The sequence below is a fragment of the Pseudopodoces humilis genome, chromosome 2 (assembly GCF_049639895.1).
Source record: "Pseudopodoces humilis isolate 2021_Gansu_Grassland_sample_001 chromosome 2, ASM4963989v1, whole genome shotgun sequence".
Classification (NCBI taxonomy): domain Eukaryota; kingdom Metazoa; phylum Chordata; class Aves; order Passeriformes; family Paridae; genus Pseudopodoces; species Pseudopodoces humilis.
The window spans coordinates 65,657,895-65,679,201 of NC_142201.1; the positions used below are offsets into that span (position 1 = coordinate 65,657,895).

The 21,307-nt window shown below is 35.4% G+C and overlaps 1 protein-coding gene across 8 annotated transcripts in view; it reads right to left on the bottom strand.

Annotated features, from left to right (window-relative positions):
- Positions 1-21,307, bottom strand: part of NBEA (neurobeachin) — a 460,815-nt gene that overhangs the window by 32,399 nt on the left and 407,109 nt on the right. For all 8 annotated transcript variants that reach the window (XM_088067905.1, XM_088067892.1, XM_088067894.1 and 5 more), the window contains one exon: positions 12,688-12,855. In XM_088067905.1, the coding sequence (XP_087924031.1) occupies positions 12,688-12,855 (168 nt within the window). The remainder of the gene's footprint in view (positions 1-12,687; positions 12,856-21,307) is intronic.

Sequence of the window (21,307 nt, forward strand, 5' to 3'; positions counted from 1 at the left end):
TTGTATTTCCAAACCAAACCAAACCAGATTAATTTCCTCAATGTGACTCCCATGGGATAACTCCTGTTACTAAGTCCTCACTTTTAGGCCTTAGCAAGACCTGACTCTGAACATTATGTTCTAGTCTGCCCAAACTCTTGCCTTCTTGAGTTTGTAGTGCCAGTTTAAAGTTTTATGAAATTCAAGCTCCTCTTGTTACTTACAGTCCTTTAGAAGCTATTCTTGCCTGCATCTTTCTGTCTTCTTTTTTTAAAAAAATCTACCATTACAGTCTTAGCTTTTACATATTTCTTGTCATTCTTACTCAGGAGTCTTTGCTTTTAAGCCAAGTGTTTCCATTATGTCATCCTTTAACTAATTTATTTTTCACTTTTGCATATGAAATACAAGCCAGGATGATGAAATCTTAATTCATATTTTTAGATCTTAGGGATGGTTGTCTGTTGTTTTCTTTTAAACAGAGGAAACTTATGAAAAATGCACTGCTTTTTAAAAAGGCTCCTAGGATTCTAAGTGCACTGCATCCAATAATGAATAGTTATTTCAAGGCTTTTCTAAAGCACAGATAAATTTGTTACATTTTCTTGACTAAGAAATAAAAGTCTTCCGAATTTTTAAATACAGGTTCTCACTGGAGCCACTACAGATTTTCAAAGTCTACAAAAGATAAAGTAAAAGAATTAAAAAAAAAAAAACCAAACTGTCATTATCATCCTTTAATTGGCAGTCACTAAAATTTAGAGGCATTTTAAAGAAATAGAAAACTGCTGCTTCTGTCTGGGATGATACAATTGTTTCCACATGTGAAAGGCAGTGTGTAACAGCAAGAAGGACTAAGTTCCAGCTGTGCCAGGCTAAAAATCGCCAGTAGTACTTTTCAATACACCAACAACAGCATTTAGAAGTCTGCTAAATTTTACAAGTCAAAAGAACGTAAAATGGTCTCGGCTTTTGTTTAGAAATGCCTAACTAGATTATACTATGCAATATCTCAATGAATTCACTAGTTAAAAAATAAGTCCCAAAGGTCAAGACTAAAACATCCCATAAAGTTTTGGGAAGGCCACAAATATAACTTCTCTCCATTAACCATACCAAGAGCTGTCTGTTCGTATGGTAATTCATTCATTTCCATAAGGTTCCCAGTGACTGCCTATCCAACCTCTCTCTTCCTCCTCCTCCACAACAAAAGCTCCAAATGTCTATTCTGTCCTTTTCATCTCTTTGTTGTTTGTCTTATCCTGCTCCTTCCCTCAAGAAGACAGGAGTTGTGTAAATGCCAACCTTCCCATGCAATTCCATTCCCTCTCCATCCCTCATTATTAATTCTTTCAGACAGAGAGGCTGCCCACCCTGACATGTCCAGTTAAACTCTATGGCACATGCAAGACTTTATTCTGGACAAAATTTGATATTGTTTTGGTTCTATTATTTAAAAATAATTTTGAAAAGATCTTAAACCCACACATCATTGATCCATGATCATTTACACTGACCAGAATGCTGACCTGAAAACAGAAACTAGTTGTTCTGTGGAAATGAAGACAGTGGTATTACACATTCATAGTCCTACAATAATAAAGCTCCAGATCCTGTACAGGAGTAAAGATGAAGAGAAAAGGCACTTGTGAAAAATTTCTTGTTACTTTCCATTGAGGCAGAAGCAAGAAACTTCTACTCTTCATGAAGGTCTCCTGGGGAAAAATACATGAAGCAAAGTGCAGCCTGGACAAAACAGCAAAACTGAGCATAATTGTCCATATTCCACAGACTGTTCTGGAAAGAAGAAGCAGTCAGCCTAACCTCACAGCTCTCAACAGGCCAATGCAGCAAGTGAAAAAAACTGTGGTATTTTTGAGGAAACACTGGGATTGAATAATTCTGAAGGATCCCTGACTTTTAAGACGGATGACTATTTCATGAGCCATGAATGGTCACAGAAGCAGAAAGAGCCTGGCTTGCTGCTTCCCACACAGCTGCCAGAAGAAAAAGGAAAAACTAACCAGGATGAGAATAAAATACAAGCACCCTAGTCTTGTTAAGTCCTTGGGGAGTAATTGGGATTGAAGCCAAGGAAGTAGTACTGGCCTATTTCCCATGGTTTTGAGAGATGCTTATGTCATCCAAATAGTGTACTGCTTCTTACACACTGCAAAATTTTACTCTGTGCAGATAGAAAATTTTTTTGTGACCTCATCAGGTTTAATTCTATTTATTAACTCTCCTCATCTTTTGTTTTGTTTGAAACACTGTAAGTTTTTAATTGTCATTTTTAGGAGGACAGAGTCTTTTAAGAAGCATAGGCATCCTATTCATTAAAATAACAACAGTAATACCTGTAGGAGTTATTACTGAAACTTTGAAACTTCATCTATTTTTATCTAATTAATTTTGGTTTGTAACTAAGAGCGTTTACAGTGCATACTTACAGATGATTTTAACTATGCTTTTTATTTTAACAGCTAAATCGTGAGCCTCTAAAAATTAACAACTGAACCTTTGAAAAATAAAAATAAATGCAAGTAAAGTTTCTGTAATGACAAGCTTAGTTCGGGAGGGAATGATTTTTTAAAGAACATAAATGCATCAATACTTCTACCTCTTCCATGATTTTTCTGTCCATCAACTGAATTCATCCTTTTTATAAGAAAAAGTCTCAAGTTTTTTCCTTACTCTTCCACTTCAGTTACGTTCCCCTCCTCTATACTCTCCTTTTGTCTTAGGAAATACACATATTTTTGCATTCTATTCTGTAAAACTACCACACATTTTGTGTCACCTCCTGACAAATTTGGCAATATAGGAAATAAAAAAGGACTGTGAGTATTTAGGACAATATTTGATTTTTGTGACTTGGAGTCATTTACATGCAACTGGATTTGGTTGTAGGAACTGTAGTAAACTATGCTTGCTGGATAGATTGCTGGATAGCAATCTATACATGGTAGGTGGTCAGGACACCTACTGACCACAAATTTTAATGCCATTGACTTTGGTCTACTTAAATCACCAAAGGATGAATGACTCAGACATGGTCTTAAACAATGAAGAGCTCCAAAGACCTGACTGTCTGGAAAAAATTTCATACATAATGTATCAATTAAAAAAGCCAAATTCTAAATTTACTTTAAGCATCGTCAAATTCTACATTAATTCTACCAAATTCTACATTAATTTTTCAGAAATTAAAAATTTATAAATATATACTGAATTAAAACAGAAAAAAAAATCACAGTAACATAGAATGGAAGTTAATGTAATCAAAGGAGGCACAGGTTAATGCAGTTACTTAAAAAGCAGTTGTTTTCATGTTATGCTTGAAGCTATCACCACAACAAAACATAACAGAATAAAAGATACAGGTGAAAATAGTCTCGCTTTTTCCATCTTCCCACATTGTACATTCTTCCAAAAAATCCATATTCACAGAGTTTGCTCACTCTAATTAGAGGTGATCCATTTAATGAGGCTTCTACAATACCTCTTATGAGAGTCAAATTATAGCCTACAGACCTTTGGAAATTTCTGCCACTATGTGTAAACGTTCACATCTGAATTTGACCCTGTAAGTGCCAGTTAATCTGGCACTAGACCTAACAACATCTCTGTACACGCTGGCACAAGCATCTCTCCATATTCCTGCCTTTCTGTCACACATCTGCTTTGACTCTTATTTTCTGTCAAGCTCTTGAAATCCTGTCCCTAAGTCAGTCTTCCCTGTATTCTCATCACTGGGATGCTCTTCCCTGACCTCTCTGAGATCTTTTTGGTACACCCACATAGGAAATAACACACCATGAGAAAGTTTAACCAAAACTTGAAAGAAAGGGGCTCTATTAGCAACTGTTCAGACCCTGCAGCAATTTGACCAGTAGCTGACAAGAATTCAGATAATCATAAGCAGGTCATCTTTTGAACTGCTGGGACACTCCCATCTTTTATGTAGACGTAAATAAAAAAGGTATAAGATTAAGTCTAGAGAATATGATTGTTGTGGAAAATAAATGTTATTAATACCGCAAAAAATTAATGATCTTTGCTGCCAGAAGAATGACTTACACATGTTTCAGAAAGCCATGATGCAGAACATACACATCATATTTATTTCTACTTATTTTTACAACTGAAAACTTCCCCTTCAGGAAAACACAAAAGAAAATGAGGAAAACAGGGGAGCAAACAGCAGAACAGGCCTTCTGAAAGCTGGGCAGTAATAAAAGAGGAAAGGGTGCTTAATCATCAAAGAATGCATTTTAGCTGTGATGTTTTTTTCTTCTGGTTTATTATTGGAATAAAACATGATGACTGAAGACATTTTTAATGCTTGGAAAGTAGAACAGGCTCAGCAAACCAAAGTATCTAGCACAAATTTAGTATGCGTCTTTTGTTCTTTTTTTATAAACATACAACTATACAAAATGAAAAATGTGACTTCATGATCTACTTCTGCTTTGACAAAAAAGAAATCTAAAACCCCCTTGAATAAAATCTTTTCTTGTTAATGAAATAAAATTAAGTAAAGAATGTGGCAATATAACATTAGTAGTTTCATTTTTCATCTGAACAGAAAGTAAATTCAGGCTTATCTCTTTGCTCTCAGCTTCATCCTTCTATCACAAATCTGTCTTGTTCTCACCCTAAAAAGGTGTACTGAGATTCTGAAAGCCTATATCTTTACTACAAATTGTGCTTAGGATGAGGCTCCAGCCATCTGCCAACCTTCAATTTATCCACTGCAGGACATAAGATCTATTTCAGAGAACAGGCAAACCTTCAGAATTCACATGTGAAAAAGGACTGATGGAGAATTAGGTAAAACGTACATACTGAAAGGTGTCACATACAGTATTCATCAGGTTTCAGTGTATATTAGAATTTCAGTTTTGGAACAAGGTTATACTGTTACATTTAAAATAAATGTTCTCAGTTATTTGCAGGGTTTAGTTTATAAAGAAATAATTCTGTTTGGATTATTTCCCAGAACACATTCTTCAAAACTTCACTTTGTTCTTGACATAAATTGAAAACAATAATATAGATATACTGTATACAGGCTTCAGAATGGCATTAAACAGGCACATTATCAATATGTTTAAAACGTTTAGAAAGCTCAGCTTTGCATCCTTCTAAGTGAATGACTAGATACTTAGACTGAGTAATATCTGTTCCAATAAACTACTCTGTGGGAAATGTTTTGAATAATGGTTAATTTATGCTGAGGTAATGACAGCATAATACAACTGAAATCTGTGCTAATAGGAAAAAAGAAGCCCCTTCCAGCTATTTCTGTTACAATTGGCTGCAGTAATTTTTACCACATCTCTCTCTCTTGCATAAAACATTACTTTAAGTGTATGTGAAAATGCTTGTTGCTAATTTTAAAAATCAATAATTGTTACCTGTCATCCATATGGAGAAAAAAAAAACCAACAAACCCAGACAATAAAGAAGAAATTTTCGTGCACAAGATCTATATTTTATATATTTATGCAATAAAAGAGAGCAATTGTGGTTAATGTTCTTTTCACATTGGCAAAACATTAAACTCAGTTTGGGTAAGACTCCAGGGTTTGAAATGCACATGGAATTTCTAATGTAGATGAGAATGGGAAAAACAATTTATTCCAAATAATACTTCAAGTAGGTAGAAGTATTAGAAGGTATTTTCTGGAATACAAGTTATTTACAAACTCACTGCAGTATTCCTTTGATGTATGAATGATCTGAAATATGTAATAAATAGGCTGATTCATGTCTCATCAGCTCAGTAAGTTACCATCAGCTCTTCCATTTGAATGCTCAGTGTAAAGCTGGTGGTGTTCGTTTAGAGGCAGTGCTTAGCTCTGCCTGGATAAAGAACATTTTAATCACAAGTATAATAAATAATAAACAAAGCCTAAACCTTCTAATTGGCCATTTTGGACAAAAACCCCACTGGTATGCCACAAACAAATGCCATTTGTTTTACTTTGACTGTGTCTTTTCTTGATTCTGAAAAGGTTCTGAATTCCCATAAACATGTAATGGCATGATCCAGGAACGCTCATGAATTCAGATCATCACAGATTCTTTGAAATACTGACTATTTCTCACCTCTAATATATTCATTAACTGAAGACATCACAACCAATCATTAATCTAACTGTGGATAATTGTTTTGAACAATGGTAAAAGGATGTTTTTAAACATGGAGTCCTATGGATCAGAATATGATTCTTGGCTCCTTGTCATAAGTGGCTTGTGTTACTTAGGGTAGGTAGGTCCTCCCAAAAAGTAATTTCATAGTTAAATTGGATGCGTAATCAAAATGTTTTGGTTGTTCTGAAGCAAATACCTTCTGAAAGCCCTTTCCTCTGAACAACAAACATATGGAAGTGTACACATTATTATCCAAGTAGAAGTCTATACATTGGGCAATTACTGTGTGGTAACTGACCTCATGCAATTTATATTCTTCATTGAATATTCTTATTTAATATGAATTTTCCTATATTTTGTGTCTTCTACAGGAATCTTTACCTACAGAAGTAAATATCTTAACCTCAAAAAGTCCCTGTGTTTTGCTTCTTGACCGACAGAGGGTTATCATAACAAAGTAACAGCAAATAAAAGCTCTTCCACTTAGAGAATGATACAGAGCTCTGAAACTCACAAGAAGGACATACAAATTATTATATTATATCATACATGTTCCTGGAGTGCAACATTAAAAAAATCCATTAATATTCTGTTGATAATCTCGTAATGCAATGAAACACACAGGCCAAAAATAGTCCAAAATAATAAAGGTTTTTTCCCCCCAAACTAGTATAAATTTGGAAAAAAAAAAATCCTTGTTCTCTATGTCTAGGAAAAACATTATTTGGGAATAAGAAGGAGATTTCTTGACAAAAGTCAGCAGAATTCAATACACATTTCTTAGAGAAGAATAGGGCCCTTAGCATACAGGAAAATTATTTCTTTGATGACAGCTTTTACTTGAATTCCTTAACCCAACTTTGAAAGAAGCAGATATAGATACTACATGCAGCTTCCAACTAATTTCACCATAATACATATTCATGCTTATACAGGACTGCTCCTAGAAAGGAAGCAAAGACCATCCCTTGTATGGAGGCAATTAAATACAAGTGAACATATAAGTGGCCAGTGCTGTGGCTACAATTCAATCAAGCAGATCCATAGGGGTGGTTTTGATATTCTTGTCACATCAAAGAAACAGCTCCCAGAAGAAAAAAAATCTTTACAAGTTAAAAATGAAATCAGAATAAATAGCAATAACTCTGAGAGAAAGGAAGAGCAAGCACTTGGTGGAAAGGGCTGGCTCTACCTTGCAAGTGTTATATAGTGCTATTAGAATAGTGTGTTAATTTTTTCCTCATAAATTTGCCAGGTTCAGTCACTGGGGAAGGGCTAGAACTCCAGCTCCCTTTGTTAAAGATATATCTATCTTGCTGAGTCTTGACAGCCCTATCATGTCAGCCCTCTGTAGTAGCAAAAAGTGTTTCAGCAAGGAGGGGAAAAAAAAAAAGAGAAAAAAAAAGAAGTGAAAACTGATGTGATCTACTCTGCTTCCTGTGGGCATATTTCATTATAGCAGATCCAGAGGGATGCTTTGTTATTCCTGTCAGATCAAAGAAAGAGATAACAGAAGAAAATATAAGAGGAAAAATATTACCCAGAAATGAGGGTAGCTGAAAAGCACTGCAAGAACACCACATCATTATGACTTTTCAAATTATTTAAATATGCTAAATATCAAGTCATCAGCAAAGAAATAAATATTGCATAGGCCATATGCTCTGTTAGCTGCCAGAAAAACTGTCCTACCAGGATTAGTTTATGGGCACAGCAACTGCCTGTCAAACACCAGCAATTTTAATAATTTTTCAATTTGCTGTGTGAGTTGCAAGTATGCTCAGGTATCTTGACAGGTGCTCAGGAGAAATATCTGAGCCTACTAGGTTCACACTGCCTTGCTTTACTACACTCTTGCAATAATTCCTGATGGACTGGGGAGATGCAAGCGAATGGTGAAGATGCAACAGTCACAGGGAAGTCATTGTACTGAATTTGCAGTAAACTAAGCTGGATTTGCAGCTCAACACACAGCTGATACAAAGTTAGCTTCAAGTCCAAAGCAAACTGAAAGATGAAATGTTTTTTTTCAAAATATTTCTAATCACAAACTAGGTGAAAGTGTAAAAAAAAATAAATAAGCAGAGATCTGGCTATGATTAAAAAAAACCAAAAAGCCAAACAAACCCAAAAATCAAAAACCCCCAAATAGTACTTTTCTGCAAGTAGATGTGCTTTCAGTACTACATGTGATTAGCCTTTTATGCACTAAATTGTCCACTTAATTATTTTGTGTTTCATCTACAGGGCATTAAATTAAGACAGTAATAAGTAAAAGTAATTTTGTCTCATCTATTGCATTTTCTAGTGGCCAGTATGGCTGTTTTGTTTCCTTTCAGCCACAGCACTCTGTGTTATACAAGTTCCTAACTCGAAAAAGCACAACTCAATGGGTTTTTGAGAGCCCCCATTTCCAGGTGTCTGGGGAAGAAAGGGGCTCCTAAAATTTACAGATATTCTGGAAGAAACCAGGGGACGAACTATATTTTACCAAAGAAGTGGACCCGTGACACCAAAGCACTATAAATAAACCATATTTCCTATATTGCTCTTTCTGTATTAGCATTCTCAGCATCAATTCCCTGAAGTCAGCCAAGTCTATCTAGTGGAAAAGGATTTGGATTATGATGTAAACTAACAGTAAAGACAATTCCAAATAACATCTAAAGTCCAATATAACTACTGTTTACATATTAAAAAGAGATACAGGCTTTGTACCAGGGATGTTCTGTCATGTTTCTCCACAGGAGAAGACTGTCATGGTAAAGTTCATTATCAATTACTGCCTTACAAGTACAAGATGAGTTAAACTGTCATAATTTTCTCAGCCAGAAATCCTGTGCTGTCAAAGAATGTCAATTTTTAATCTGACAAAAGGAAGAAAATTATCTGTTATTCTGACCTCTAATTTCTTGACATTTTAATGCTGTAATTGCTGTGGTTAGTGCTGCAACCATTATTCCACCTGTCAAGTGAGAATGAATCAATATCCTTAAGCTGTTCAAGTTTCAGCTTCCACCTCTCCACCTCACTGCTTTTACTTTTACTTTAAAAAAGGTTGAAGTAAAAAAAAAAAAAAAAAAAGAAAATGTTTATTTTATTTTGTTACATATTTTTCATTTTTTTTTCCTCCTCATTACAATATGAGAATCATTTTGCAATATGTGACTAAGAGAGCATTACACCTGATAGAACTGGAGAATTTACCAATTTCTAATCATAAAAGATTGAAACCATGAAATTCAATTTTATACTTTTATTCCATCGGGCATGTAAATCAGGACTTTCCTGTTGCCTTTGTAAGAACTTGAGGTAAGTCATCATGACCAATCATTTTTTGTGGTATCAGCAATTCCAAAATTGTTTGAAAAAATCAAATTCAGTATGTTGAAATGATACCAGTTTATTTAACCCATCCAGTGCAGACCTTAAGTTGCCAAAGAGGTATTACAGAGGCAGCTGTATGTGATTTCATAAACTGAAGTAATGTAAAACTTAATGCTATCCCAGTATTATGGTTTCTATCATTAGGAATTTTCTTTATGGAAAATGAAGAAAGGAAGACAGATGGAAAATCTGCAATTAAATAGATTTGCAAAGAACAATTACACAGGATGGCCATTTCTCCAATGTTAAACAGTAGAGATTTCTTAGACAGCTCCCAAAGCATATGAGAGATGTAAGGAATGGCAGGGATCAGTTGTTCCACTGCTGAATATTTTTTGTAGATAGATGACTACAGAAGTAACTTTAATGTTCTTCACAGAAAGCTAAGATCATATTTTTTAGTGGTTAAAGTGAGGTGCTCAAGCAAAGGGTGAATGTGGAAGAGCCAAGATATAGCATAAACAGGTCACAGAGCTCCACCTTTTAAAATTATGTCTTTCAATCAACTCAGAATGGGAGGGTATTTTTTATTTGGAGACTTATTTCACTGGAGAGATTCAGCTGGGACTCAGTTCAATATGAAGTTAGTTATGGCCGCTGTTACTGCCATACTTGAGCCCACTGCTCTGATAATGGCTGCTGTCAATAAGGTTGTATTATTGATTGGCTTATTTTACAGCCATCTACTGAGAACATTCACCATCTTCTCTGACACAGGAACACAGTATTTTAGTTTATTTACAAAATAAATAGCAAGAGCATTTGAATATTGAGAGATGCATTTTCCCGCATAACTGCAGGGTGCAATTAATTCTAAATTGGAATGTTTCTAAAATAAAATGACAGATACCACCACTTGCCACTGTAAAATACAACAAACAACTCTTTTCACTATTTTAAAGATACTAGTGTTTCTATCCTTAATTTCTGTATTTACAAGGGGTCTTCAGAGGCTTTTAAATATCTTTTTGCTTTAAATTTATTTTCTGGAATACTTACCAAAAGCCAAAATAAAGTCAAACAAACTCAAACAAGCACAAATCCAACAACAAAAAAGCAAAAACCCCATCATATAAATTCATAACAGAAAATACCATCAAATACATGATCTTCTATATCATCAAGATGTCAAATGCTTTATTGTTGGTCAGAGAATGTCTGCTAGTTTCATAAACAGATCCCAGGAAAACAGAAAGCAGGTCTAAGTCTATCCATATTTAAACATGTACTATAAATTCTGATTAAAAATTAATTAAAAGTATTTTTGAACTTTCTTATGACCAAAAATCAAACCAAAAATCAAGACTCCTGAGATCTCTTGGAGGAAAAAGCATATGATTTTCAAATGGATGAATACAATTTTATTACCCATATGTAACAAAAATAAGGATGATTTTTTTTTCTGGTTATTTTGCCTTCTCATTGCTAACAATGAATTTTATGTATAAATCTTACTTGTTGCAATGAAGATTAATTTGTGCTTCTAGATTTACATGGTGAAAACTGCCTAAGAAGAGGTTTATGTGTCATTCACTTAAAGGGGGTGGGTTTTAGATTTACGAGTGAGTGAACAAAAATGTCTCCATGAATTTTCTTAAATTTCTGATGACAAGTTATACATGCAAGTGAAGCCCCAGGAGAGCTGAAGAGTCTCATCATGTCATAAAATGTTAGATAAGGTGCACAGACAGACAGACAGATAGACCTCAATCCTACAAGCTGCCCTGTGGGAGTAGACCCTAAAAGTCAAGATATAGAAGTCTGCCCATGCAGATCAGGACCCTAAGCCATGCAAATCCCTTGTATTCATGGTGCTCGACGCCTGTTTTATACTTTAAAAAGCATTATTTCTTCTTATCTCTAGAAGAGCATGACTCTTCTCATGCTCAAAATTTTAAATCTAGAAAATTTTTATGTAGATGTCAACATTAAATATTTGAGGCAGGGAGAGTCAATACAATTCTAGCCAGTCTTAAAACTAAGGAAATATTAATTGTTTAGAAAATCTAAGCTTTGCAGTGCATGTAGTGAAAATCCAGTTCTTGGAAGCCTGGGGTCTGAATGGTTTTTTAGTTCTGCTCCCAAAAAATCACAAAATACATCAATGCACTGCTAAAAAAAAAAAAAAAAAAAGACAAAAATCAGTAGTTAGCTGAATGAATGCTTTCTAGAATCTACTTCTTTCTGAAATCTGCAAACTTCTGTGTCCAAGATTGGAAACAAACAAACAAACAAAACCCCATTGGCTGGCAATGTACATTATTACTGTTTTGCATACAGCAGATGGCAGCTATCTGGGGGAATGGAAGATTGTGTGTAGAGCTTCATCACAGCAGTACTCATCTAGCAGCTGTTGCTTCCTCACACTTTTCATCAAATTTCAATTGTTTTAGCCAACAAATGAATGGTACTAGAAAATCATCATGCAAATTAATAGGTACTAGAAAACTGTCATTAAAATTATTAGTCTTAGTGAAAACAAATACAGTCACTGGAAGGAAACATATCAGGATACCTAGAACATTTTTTTTTTTAAATTACTGATTAACTTAAAACACTCACTTGTATATATTTGAAAATGTATATATATATAATATATATATATAATATATATATATAATGTGTATATATATAATATATATATAATCCATACATATATATAAACATAATTACTTAAATGCACAACAAATAGAAAACATTTTCTATTTTGATAACAGTTTGATTATACTTTATGTGATCAAAAGTAGTTTATATATTTGCTGCAGTCACTCTAAAAAATATATCTTTTTCAGCCACAGTCTCACTAACATCATCTGACTGTAAATGTTAGATTTTTTTTCCTCTTATGACTATGATCCAGGTTTCTTTTCCAATTTTTTGGTTCCAACTGAACTTAATACAAGTAAATTATAAAACATAGCAGACGCTATATTAAAGATTATACATTCCATTATAATTTCCTACACCATAACTGAATACTAAATCTATTAGGTTTATTTGTTTCATTGATAGTTCATTCATACTTGCTTCTGAAATCACCTGGGGCCTAAATTCTGAATCAAGTCAAACACATCCATTTTCTCCAGCAGTGAAAGATGGAAAAAGTACCATTTCTTGTGAGATGACAGCAGTTTTTAGCATTAAATGACAGTAAACACCTACCTCCCTGAGGACAGGATCAGTGATACTGTCCAGGTTCACAGAGCCTTCATATGTTAGGTAGTGGAAAACGTTGAGTGCACGTACAGCTTCTGGTCCTCGTTGCTTGTAGCCAAATATAAGGTCAATCCACTGATGAAGCTGACATGATACAAACTCGCTTTCCAGGGCCTGCAAGTGAAATTCAGGATTAGGAATCAACTGAGAAAACATAGCAGGCATCATTACATGTTCTCTTCAGGCTTATTTGATAAATTTGAAATCTTTCAAACATTAAAAAATTTAACTTATTCTACTAAGACAAGCAGTAAAATGATATTCTCTTTTTCCTTCACCTTTATATCATGCTAATTTTTGTCTCAGCTACCGGGTTTCTCCTAGCTGCTAGTATTTTAATAATTTCTGGGCTTTTCAAGTAGGTTAGGTCATTTGTCAAAAAAAAAAAAAAAGGAAATGGGAAAGAGAATTCTAAAAAGCAGTCTTCCAAATAATTTTCAAGATATTTATAATTAGTCTTAAATCTAAAATGGAATTCCTCCATTGTTTTTATCACAGTGCCACTACTCAGCAAAACACTTCCCAGCTATGACAGAGTTTCAAGTTTTCCTGAGAAAATTTCAGATTTTACAAGCTGATAAACTTTGGGAAAAGATTATTTATTTTGTTTATTTATATCAAATGAAGGCTGCTTCAGAACTAATCATCAGGCACTGAAGTACCTGATATCTGTTTACTGGCAGCAGCCCTCTCCTCACCACCCCACAAGCAGGAATAGCCATAGACAAGGCAAACCATGCAACCATTCCTCAGAGATTTTCCCTGTAATGTTCCTCATGGAAAAGGAACTTTCTGTGCTTTGGTGGAAAACTGGACCCTTTTCTGTCAAAACTAGTGACTACTATCTCTGATGAGAATGGATGGGAAGACTCAGGCTTAAGAGCTGACATGTAGTTCAGTTTTCAAGGGCTTAAGTTCAGCATACCATAAAAAGCTATGAAGAAATGTTGCAGACAACCAGACAAAATTTTGTTTCCTTTTCAAAATCAGAAGCCATCATATGCATAATACATCATTATTAAAACAGTATTAACATGGCTTAATACTAAATACAATTAAAATACTATTTAGCTTCAGAGCATGCCTCTCAACAAATAATTTTAAAATGTCATATCCTCAATGATATTGTACTGTGTGCATATGACATGATATAGTCAGCAACTACATCATTCCATATAATCTTTTCCATAGGACTTTTACCTCAATTAGCGTGCAGGATGCTAGCATGCAAAGATAAAATTAAGTATGCCACAGCAACGACCAATAAAGCAAAGCACTTCCTTACTTTTAAATGCTCCATTTTTTATGTTCCTTTTGTATGTAATAAAGCTTTTTAAGAATTTAGAATTTAAAGCCAGTCAACTTTCTAGAATCTACCTCAAATCAATTTACAGCAATCAGCTTAAGAGTTCTCTTGAGCAATGGAACTCTGCATGTTTCAAGTTTCTTTTGATCCGTATATATTATTTATTTATTAAAATGCAAGTAACAAAAAATAATTATTAGGCATTTTATTAATAAAATTACCATTTTTACTTCTGGAATATTAAGAGCATTTCAGGGAAACAGCAGAACTTTTGATTACTCAAAGGTCAGACAAAATCTTCAAAAAAAGCCAATGCTTGGTTTAAATGAGCATATTTCACACTTTTCTCATCTAACATCCTCTCACTGGTGTTAGAATCACAAAAACATGGAACCAGTGCACAGTTTGAGTTGGAAGAGACCTCACAAGGTCATTTAGCCCAACCCCACTGCTATGAACTGGGACATCTTCAAATACTTCAAGTTGCTCAGAGCCTTGTCCTGCCTGACCTTGAATGCTCCCAGAGATGAAACATCCATCACATCTCTGGGAAACTTTGTCCAGTGTTTCACCATGCTGACTACAAAAAATGTATTCCTTATATCTTGTCTGATCTATCTTATTTTCATTTAAAGTCATTACCCACTTCCATATCTCAATAAGTTCTTCTAAAAAGTTTATCCCCATCTTTCTTATAGGCCCCTTTAAGTACTGAAAGGTCACAGTAAGGTCTCCCCAGAGTCTTCTTAAGGCTGGACAAGCCCAGCTTTCTCAGCCTTGTCTTCATAAGAGAGAAAATCCAGACCCCTGTCATCTTTGTGACCCTCCTGAGGACTCACTCTAACAGGTCCATGTCCATCCTGAGGGCCCCAGAGCTGGATGCAGCACTCCAGGTGGGGTCTCTGCAGAGCAGAGCAGAAGGGCAGGAACACCTCCCTTGACCTGCTGCTCGACCTGGGCTGTTAATGCAGCCCAGGATGAAGTTGGCCTTCCAACCTGCAGGCAGACTTTATTGGCTCATGTCCAGTCTCTCAGCCACCAGCATCCCCATGCCCTGCTTGGCAGGGCTGCTCTCCATCTGTTCATCCCCCAGCCTGTGTGGATACTGGGGGTTGCCCTGATCCAGGCACAGCATCTTGTACTTGGTCTTGTTGAGCCTCATGAGATTCCCATGTGCCGCTTCTCATTCTTCTTCTGGTCCCTCTGGTTGATATCCCAGCCCTCAGGTGTGTCAACCAGAGCACTCAGCTTGGGAACATCTGCAATTCTGATGAGGGTGCATTCGATCCTTCTGTCTATGTCATTGTTGAAGATATTAAATGGTACTGGTGCCAGTGCAGACCACCACTGATGTCTATGCGGACATTGAGCCAATGCAACTGTCCAATCAATTCCTTATCCACTGAACAGTCCAACCATCAAATCCATCTCTCACCAGTTTAGAGAGAAGGATGTTGCAAAGGACCACGTCAAAAGCCTTAAACAAGTCCAGACAGATGATACCTGAAACTGTTCCCTTGTTCACTGATGCAGTCACTCCATCATGGAAGACCACTTGCTTGGTCAGAAAGGACTTTCCCCTGGGGAAGTTTTGTTGGCTGTCCTGAATCACCTCCCTGCCCTCCATGTGCCTTAGCACAGCTTCTAGAAGGATCTGTTCCATGGCCTTCCCAGGCACACAGGTGGTCAGTAGTTCCCAGGGTCCTCTTTTCTACCCCTTCTAAAAATGGGAGCAATATTGTCCCCTTTCCAATCACCAGGGTCTTCTCCTGATTGCCATGACATTTCATGGAGAGTGGCTTGACAACTAGATCAGCTGATTCCCTCAGCTGATCTCTCTGGGATGCAACTCATCAGGTGCCATAGATGCATGTTCAGGTTCCTCAGGTGGTCACAAATGATCTTCTCTTAAAGTGGGAGGGACTTTTCTCCCTGAGTCCCCAGTTTGCAGTCTAATCACTCAAGAGGTGTGAGAAGAGAGGTTGCTATTGAAGGCTAAGGTAAAAAGTACCTTGTCCATTGCTACCAGTTTGTCAGTCTTGTTCATGAGAGGTATTGCACTTTTTTCAGCCTTTTCAAGTTAGAAGAGTTAAGAGAGTTGAACATATATGTTATATTTCCCTAAGGCAGTTTCCACTTACATGACCAGCTCTTACTCATCAGATTTTCATTCTAGAGAAGGTTTTATTGACCCTGGCAGGTTTGGAGAACTTCTATTTTGCATGGTTATTTAATATGTTTATTTATTAACTTAATAAATGAGCTACTTTTTAACAGCTGCATACCATGTCTTTGTCCAATTATTTAAACAGATTTACTGTACTGTGTTTACAGGTATAATGGTCCTTAATTCCTCAGGGAATAACCTTAGTTTCTTGAAGAAACTGAGGAAATTTATAGCAAGGGAATATAATTATTTTTAACTATATATTTCAGAAGAGTGGTGTAACACTGGTGAGATGCAGGATTTAGATAAAGGACCAGAGTAGCAGGTGGAGAGAAGAGCCAGAGCTGTGAAGAAGAATGGCTCTTCATGGCCTTAGCACCTCACAGCTCCAGGATGATGCAGCCTCCAGCTGCAGGATGAAATGGGTGCTGTGTGATGTTCACGGCCTCCCAGTCAGGGCGTCCTGTGGGGCATGGCACCAAGCATGAAAAACCGGAAAGATGCCCTCAGGAAAGGGCTACCAAAATGCTACAAAGTCTCACCTCACCCTCAGTGGATCAAGGCTGTATAATCTGGATTTATTTTAGGTGCGGGAAAGCTTCTTGAATTAGGTCTGACCTGGTTTGCTGGTGTTTCTTCCAAGTACTTCTGCAAAGCTAGTCTTGCAGAATCCTCTCCCTAATTTGCTCTAACGCAGAGGCTACTCCCCCTCCATGTAAGTGCCTCCTGAAAATTTATGAGCTGCTCACTGTCAACGGTACATCGTTTGGTTTCTCAAGAATATGCAATGCTCAGTAGGGAATAGGGTGAGGGAATTTTCTGTTTAAAAGATAATTTGTAGATACAGTAGGAAAAACATACAGAAAAAGATAACAATAATATCCTTAAAATAGGCCATAAAATGATGGTCATAAAAATCAGCACTTTGGATTTAAATTATTTTGAGGGCTGTAATTTTATGAGCATTTTTTAATATGAACTATAGAAAACTTTTCTAAAATAATAATAATTATTACTTATATAATTATGTATTTTTTATAATTATATAGTATTTTTTAAAGATTCTTAAAGTTAAACACAAGCCAACATCCATCTTGTTATCTATCATAATTAAAATGTACACAAAACGAAGTTTTATTCAAGCACTCCCAAAATGAACTTGTTTGAACAGATATTAGTCATTTTCAAGTAGCAACGTTCCAGTCAAGTTTTTTTCATGGGTTTTGTTTTAAGGAAGGTGTTTACCATGTTATTGTTTCCAGTGGAGTGACTTTTATTGCTAATAGGTAAATTGCAAGCATTATCATATATATATAATTTTATATATATATATACATACACTAATTATATATACACTATTATCTAGTGTATACATATTTTGTGGGTTTTGGGTGTTTGCAGGCAAGTGTACATGCACATATTCCATGGGCTGGAAACCTGACCTATAGCTGTTTTAAAATAGAAAGAGGTATTAGTAAGTTGATTTTAAAACTAAATAAAGTTATTATAAACCAAATTACTTCTTACTATAGCTCTTTATGACCTTTATGAACACTGCACGCTTTCCCTTTTACTCATTCTAGTTTGATATTAGAAGTATTTTTCACAGCACATCAGTAGGAAGCAATGGTTTTTATTGTAATACAGACCATGTGCTGTGTAAAATATCAGAAGTTCTGGATTTATAAAATATGCTATCCAGGTATTTTTTGTCACTGGAGAAGTGGAAATCTCTGATGCTGCTTCTTGGACAATGGTTGCGCCTTCTCTTTCTGTAGTTCCTGCCTTGCTGTCTTGCCCTCCATATCCATATGCTGTCAGTCACTCCAAAAAGTTTTCCATGTTGCTATTAAATTATATGTAACGTATTTAAAGATATTTTCTTATAATTAATCTGACAGTTTCATTTTACAGATGCTCAAAAACAGATCATCAGCCATTTCAGCCTGTGAGCTGGGTTTCTCTCCTCTCCTCTCGTATCCATGCTCCTCTGCAGCCATTGCAGATTCTCTCCACCAAATATTTCTCTTCCTCAGTTACTATTCCTTGCACTGACTATCAAAGTGAAATCTTTGACTTTTCTTATGAAATACTTCAGGAAATACTGCTATCTCACCTTAGTTATGTTCTTTTAAGCAAAATAATATTTTAATAGAAGAGACACAGATGTACGGTATATAGATTTGGGTTATTCAGAATGAGAAAGAGAAACTGACCCTTTATATAAGCATCTTCATGATATAAATAAGATTCTTCAGCAGTTTAGGAAGTTAAAAAAAAATCACTGCTGAAAGTCATTGAAAAATCTGAAGAGTATTGAAACCTCTTTTGGCTGTGTAAGTTTTAATTGCATAACCTTGGCAATACAAAAAATACAATCAAAGCTACTTTTGAGGAAGTTATATCAAGCCTTATCTACTGCTTATCTGGTGGAAAAGAAACATCATCTGCTGCTGAATGGTGAGGAGGAAAAGATCTAGGAGGAAAAGATCTTCCAGATTCTCATAGCACAGAGATTTCATACTAGATATTTCTAATGACTATTCAAGAAGCTTTTTAATTATGAAATTTTATGCATGCTTCTGAATAGCCAGGGAATGGTACAAAAATGCAGTTGGCAGCAGAGGAGTGCAAATAAATCATTTCAGAGACAGAAAGAAAATTCAATCTCAGTAACAGTTATGTAATAGGAACAAAATATGTGTAACAAAAACAAGACATTGTTTAGTCTCTCAAAAATATAATTTATAGTGAATACATTTTACTCAGCACTGCAATTTGTAATTTAATATGTGCATAAGCCATAATTAAAATATCATTATAATTAACTTTGAATTACACAATCTTGCATCTTTTGTTTCAAAACTAAAGAATGCTTCTTATAAAAGCTGTGCTTCAGTGTTTCACAGTGGTGTTCCCTGGCTTGATTTAACATGCTTGACTTACTGACTGAGTCTGTTCTATTTCTGGCTCCTGGACTGCTCTGAGTCTGTGGGGACTGAGAGGCTGAGTAGGACTACAGATGCACATCTGTGGAAGGTTTTATGCGTGGATTTTTTTTTTTTTCTCCTGGTAAACTGGGAGATTATGATTGATGAGCCCAGCATTAGGGTAATGTTATCAGGGACACTTTCTGCCTCTGTCCTTTGTACCGTTGCTGAGGTCAGACCATAATCATGTTAGCATTGAACATAGTGCTTTATTAATGTTTCATGAGTAACTCCATAGTAATCAGTCTAGCTTTGTATGGATAAATAAAACTGCTACAACAATCCCTGATGTATATATCAAATGTTGAAGATAGGTCTTAAAAGTAACTTGACTGTCTTTTCCAGTCTTTACAATAAGTCTAATTTTCACAAGTTTAAAGGAATCTCTTTTGATGAAAAAACATTTCTACTTCCACTTCTGTTTAGTTTGAAGTGTAAAGCAACCAAATTATACTATACAATCAAATTATACAACATAAAACCCCTGCCTGCTATTTATTCATTTGCACAGAATTTTAGTAAAGCTTGTTAACCAGTTGGTTAAATTGTGCTGATTTATGACACTGTGCCTCTGTGATGTTTCCTAGGCTGTTCTGTGTTTTCTTTCTAAGTATCAGGATGAAATGATGATATTCTTGCTGTTAATTAAAGAAAATGCATACATTCATAAATGTGCAAGTAGTATATAAGGATTTGTATTTACTCCCACATGAATTACACATAATATATGCCTGCAGAAAGCACCAAAAAAAAAAAAATAACATAAGAAAACAGCATCAGCTAGGGAAAAAAAGATCCCATTGTATTTTATGCACTAGCAAATAAGGTTCTTCCCACTGAAATGAAATTACTACTGCTGATTTTATTAGATAAGGGATCGGGATAACCATTACTTGAAATATTCCTTTGTTTTCTGTAAACACATTCTCTATTTGCTTTGCTAAGTTGCTGTAGAAATTCCAGGCTTGCACAAGCTGGCTGTGTTTTACATGTTAGCATCACACCCAGGCTATTTTTTTTCCACAAGATAGATTCTTGTATAACAGCCAAAGCCTGGCCTGAGGATGACCTAACTGAATAATACATCTGCTGGCCGGTTCAAATAATGGAATCAGACATTAGGTGGGGAATGTCAAACTTTCCAATCCCTTTGTATTTGTTCCTTAGAACAGTTTCATTTTGGTGACCAAAAAGGCAGGGTACTGGCAGTTTGTTGTATGTGTTAATAAAACCTTACATGAGGAAGTTTTTCTGAAAAATTATTACACATTCAAATTATTATATTTTCAAAATGTAATTCCATTACTTCTTACTACACATACTATCTGCATTTTCATGAAAAGGATTATCCTTCTTTAGCTACTTGCTCTTCATAATGAGCTTTGTAAAATACTATGCATATATCATGCTCTTTAAACTCCCAAAGTTATTCACTTTACATTTATCCTCTGAACTCCATCCAAATGTGAATGCTTCTGTTTTCCAGTCACCCAGAAGTGAATCCAATATTCCAGGTGCAGTCTCGAAAGGACTATAGATAGGTACAACTTTTTACATCCTCCATAATGTAATTATTCTCTATAGATGGCATCAAAATACATTTACTTCTGGTGGATATAGAATTACAGAGTTTTATCTAATCTAATTGCTGTTCATTGTCACCCCTACCTTGCTACTGCTCTATTTTTGGTACTGGTTTTTTTCCCCAGACTTCTGCCTCTTATTATCTTCAATTCTTTCCACTCAAGGTGATTTTCAGTCTATTTTCTGCATTTAACAAATAAATCTATGGCTCTTTCTCCTGTTTTGTAGGCAGTTCCTAACTTTATTATCATTTGCAAGCTTCCTGACTGCTCATTTGAAGATAGCATGTATCTATGTAGAGACGAATTTTAGCTACAGATCATGCTCTTGCTTAAAGTAGACAATTGGGTGAATAAAGGCCATGCAGAAACTGCCTCCTGGCAAAACTGTACAAAAATGGCATAATGCTCACATCTGTGAGGAAAGGGCTGGAAAAGAGTAGAGGGAGGGTCTGATACAAATGGGTGATAATTCATGATTTTAGAATCTGAGAAGTACTCAATTATATACTTTAATTAT